At 37.0% G+C, this 4,015-nt stretch overlaps 1 protein-coding gene across 1 annotated transcript; it reads right to left on the bottom strand.

Annotated features, from left to right (window-relative positions):
* Positions 1-413: 413 nt before the first annotated feature.
* Positions 414-2,176, bottom strand: LOC110452614 (the record flags this gene model as incomplete). The annotated part of the gene is made up of 1 exon (XM_021501246.1): positions 414-2,176. A coding segment is annotated over one exon (1,763 nt), but the record flags the coding sequence as incomplete, so codon positions are not given.
* Between the last annotated feature and the right edge of the window lie 1,839 nt (positions 2,177-4,015).

The following is a 4,015-nucleotide window of genomic DNA, read 5'->3' as shown; positions in this document are numbered from 1 at the left end:
AAAATGTGCTCGTCAAAACAAATCATCATGACATGAGCTTTGCACAGGATTGTTTTAAAAGGTTTGTGTTGATTATAATTGTACATTTCATTGAGAAATCAGTATCATTTTTATTTACCAAACACTTTAATAAGATGATCTAACAAAGGGTTGTTTTCTGTCGCCCAGTACTCCGCCCTTTCCTTCGCCCATTCCTTCGCTTCGTCTAAAACAGATTTCCCTTTATTGTTAAGTATGGTTGCGATGTCATACTTACGTCCTGTAGACTCTAGGTATTGTTTAACATGAGATTCACACTCAGTGAACCAGTCTACATCTGATGTATACCAAGCTAAGTAATGTAGACAATGGCGGCCGTCATTATCTACAGCTGTAGTTAGTGCTGGGTACGACCGACATAAATATAAACAAACCTCCCTGTTACCCCGCCTACAACTCTCATGGAACGCCGTTCTCCCCCTGTACACATCCACTAACTGAGCCATGTACTGAGCACACACACAGTTCCTATGAACCACACGACCATTTACCGACTCACACTTGTGTTGTTGGTCATCAACTCTATATAAGGAGTTAAGTACACACCTCTCCACTGTCTGAAACATAGAACAGTTTCCTGTCCGTGCCACAACATAGAGCGGGGTTTGTCCACACCAATCAGTGTCATGTACCAAGTGTGGGTAAGTGTCACATAACAACGTCACCATCTCTTCTCTCCTATACCAACACGCCTTATATAGGACATTGTCATTGTACTCATTCCTCGCTGTAGGGGTGACGTTATACTCCAGTAGTTTACGTAACAGTTTCACACTCCCTCCCCACACCACACTAAACACTGTGTCCTCGTCAGGTTCTACTCCCGCACACAGAAGATATAAAGCACATTCTTCTGCACCAGAACAACATGCTTTTTTCAACACATCAAGTTTGTCAACTTTTCTGTCATTCAACAACCTGACAAATCTTTTAACAAATACAGGATCATTCCATACATCTAGAGAGCCAATACTAGTACCATATCGATTCTCCTCACATTCAAACTCTCGGAGTAGACGCTCACACATTTCTGTATACTGATCAGATGATATGACAATCATGTTTGTAGCTGTTTTTGAGGTTGTTAGATAACTGAGGGATTCGCTGGGACAATTCTGTATGAAGCCAATCGGTGTGACTTGTCCGTACAAAAGTGCCACAGCAACATAAATAGAATCATGATTAAATCTGTACACATCCTCACCAGACCACCAATATTTCTCCTTCACTACTAGAAATCCTAACAATTTTTCTAAACTTTCTTTTACACATCCTACTTTTTTCTTATATGTCAATTTGGTACTGTCATTTTCACCATCAATTAAATTGAGATCAAAAGCTTCTTCCAGCAATTTTAGGTTGACTTTTTGACTGTTTGGATCCAGATCTTTTACACTTATCATACCATTATTGAGGAAGAGAAACAAAAGTGCAGAACATTCTTCTAATCTTGTCAATGCTTCATTCAAGAAATGAAAAGGATTTTCAAAAAATCTCACTCGTTCTTTCTGCAATTTTTTAGAATTGCAGAAAAGCTGGCAACATTGTGGGAATCCAATGTTTGGTGCGCAAGTTAAAATTTGTGTTTTTTCTTTGTCTGTCCATGAAAAGTTTTCTGGCTTATACAGCTCTAATAGTCCTTTTTTCTCTTCTTCAACTTTGTATGTATCAGAGCTAAGATCAATTAAGTTGTCTTTGGTAAAAATTGTTCCCAAAGAACGTTTTTCTAAAGAATTGAATACTTCATTGCGAACAGTAATGAGGAGAAAATTGGTCTCTGTTTGCTCATCAAGAAAAAGTGTTTTTACATTTGAGACTCTTTTGTTCCACTCTTGTACATCCTTTTTACACACATCTTTCTCACCAAAAACATCATCAATAAAAGTGATCAGTTTTAAGTTTGGAGCCAATAAATCTAATTTCTTAATCTTGTGAAGTTGTATGGGTTGTCCGGCTCCTTGCTCCCGACTCAGCCAATGAAGGAGTTGAACGGCGATTGCTGTTTTACCGTCTCCCGTGTTTCCTTTGATGACAACAACCCTGTTCTTTTGGAGCTTGTCTTTAGCATCACAGAAACCTTTGGTGGGGTAGAATTTTTTCTCCTCTTTTTCTTTTTTGATCTTTGCTTTGGTTGTTTCTGTATATAAAAAAAGAAATATAGGCTGAAAAGTCTTAATTATATGAAATCGATATGTTAGAACGTAACCAATATGGCTATTAAATCTATAAGTCAGAGAATCATTTCCAATTTACTTTAGAATACTGTGAAGAATAATTTGTAAAGGAAGAGTTTAATGAGTGAATTAATGGTAGTATCAAATAATAAATCAACTGATCTTTTACCAATCATAGAAAAAATGTGTAACCAGTTAAGATAACACAAAAGATGGCAATAACTACCATTATATAAGGCTTAAATACTCATTCAACTAAAATTACCAAATGATGTTTCAAGCTCAGACAAGAAACCTTGTCATGATATGTAACATATATTTTACCCAATGATTGGTGGTTAGTTAACTTGATTGACTTATTTTTAAAATACTAAAGGTTTTACCATTTCTAATCAAAAGAGTGTTGATAAATATATATGATCATGACGTCATAAATAAATTTAGTATGACAACACAAAACATATTATTTTAAGCTGTCAAATAGAATTAATCACTGGAAAAATGCTTTCAACATTACATTATGCTATGTTCCAATAATATGCTTCTGCTAGAAATCAACCTGGGTCCTCTGTTTTACTGATCTGGCATGCTCCTGAATAAGCTTAAGAGAATATCTTTTTAGCCCAATCAGCAGAAGGTCAGACTAGTAAGTCAGTGGTTCTGGGTTCAAACCCTAGTGAAAGCATTGTATTAAAAAATAGACCTCTGTTACAATCCAATGCCTCATGAATGAAGAAACTTAGTCATTACAGAATAAGAGGCCCGATGGTCTTGAATCGCTCATCTGGCTATTCCTGGGCAATCAACTTGAAATGTGCTGAGAAGCTTGGGTCCAGAGCCCCAAGAAAGGCAGACCCTTTATTTGTATTACTTAAGACCCCCATGAGCCACAGACACTATCACAACAATTTATTTAAAGCCTTCCCAAGGAAGAGATGTCATTTAAAGAAAATCTTCAAATTTGACCCCTTTTAATCAAAACCATAAACCCCTAAGGTTTCAGCTCTTTTATTTTGTATAACTTATTATCCCAATGAGTGAAGTATGCTACCACTACAATTTGGTCGGTATCTACACAGTAATTAACTAGAACTGTCATCTGGAGGATAACTTAAACCCGCAGATGCTGGTAGTTTATACATCATTAAGTGACCTTGACCTTTGGGTTTCCGGACAAGTTATTTCGCATAGAGGGCCGTAACTCCCTTAAAAAGTGTTGCGATATGAAATTAAAATGCTGATGCACAACTACATAATAAACTGGTCATTTAAGTGAAGTTTCAATAAAATCTGCCTGTTAGTTAAAATGGAGTTTTCAGGACAAGTCACTGCAGACGGATGGACAGGGTGATTCCAGTATACCCCCCTTACTTCGTTGCTGGGGGTATATAAGGAGACGTCATTTAATGTAAATCAGACAATTTAATTCCTTTGGGCCCAGTCTCTCAGCACGCAGGTAGGGGGTCAGACACTACATTTTAAATCTTTTGATCGCCTTGGCCTAGAAATGCTAGAATTCAGTTAAATTCTGGTCAACATTTAGGGAGGAAATGTCATTGAACGTGAAATTTGATGGACGACAGGGACGACGACAGATGAAGCACCACCACATTAGTTCACACTGGTACTTTGTTCCAGATGAGCCTATAAATCAAATCTGAATAAAAAAGAAGCTTCCGTTCTGTTCCTCTACAATATCTGTGGTGTAAGATCTGATGACATGACATCACAGGTCATATGATCTGGTGACCTTTGATTCAATACAGAAGTCATGATCAATTATACTAGTATTTAAAATATTA

Source organism: Mizuhopecten yessoensis, unplaced genomic scaffold (genome assembly GCF_002113885.1).
Source record: "Mizuhopecten yessoensis strain PY_sf001 unplaced genomic scaffold, ASM211388v2 scaffold6777, whole genome shotgun sequence".
In the NCBI taxonomy this organism is placed as follows: Eukaryota; Metazoa; Mollusca; class Bivalvia; order Pectinida; family Pectinidae; genus Mizuhopecten; species Mizuhopecten yessoensis.
The sequence above is the reverse complement of the archived record's forward strand: the minus strand, read 5'-3'. Positions and strand labels throughout refer to the sequence as shown.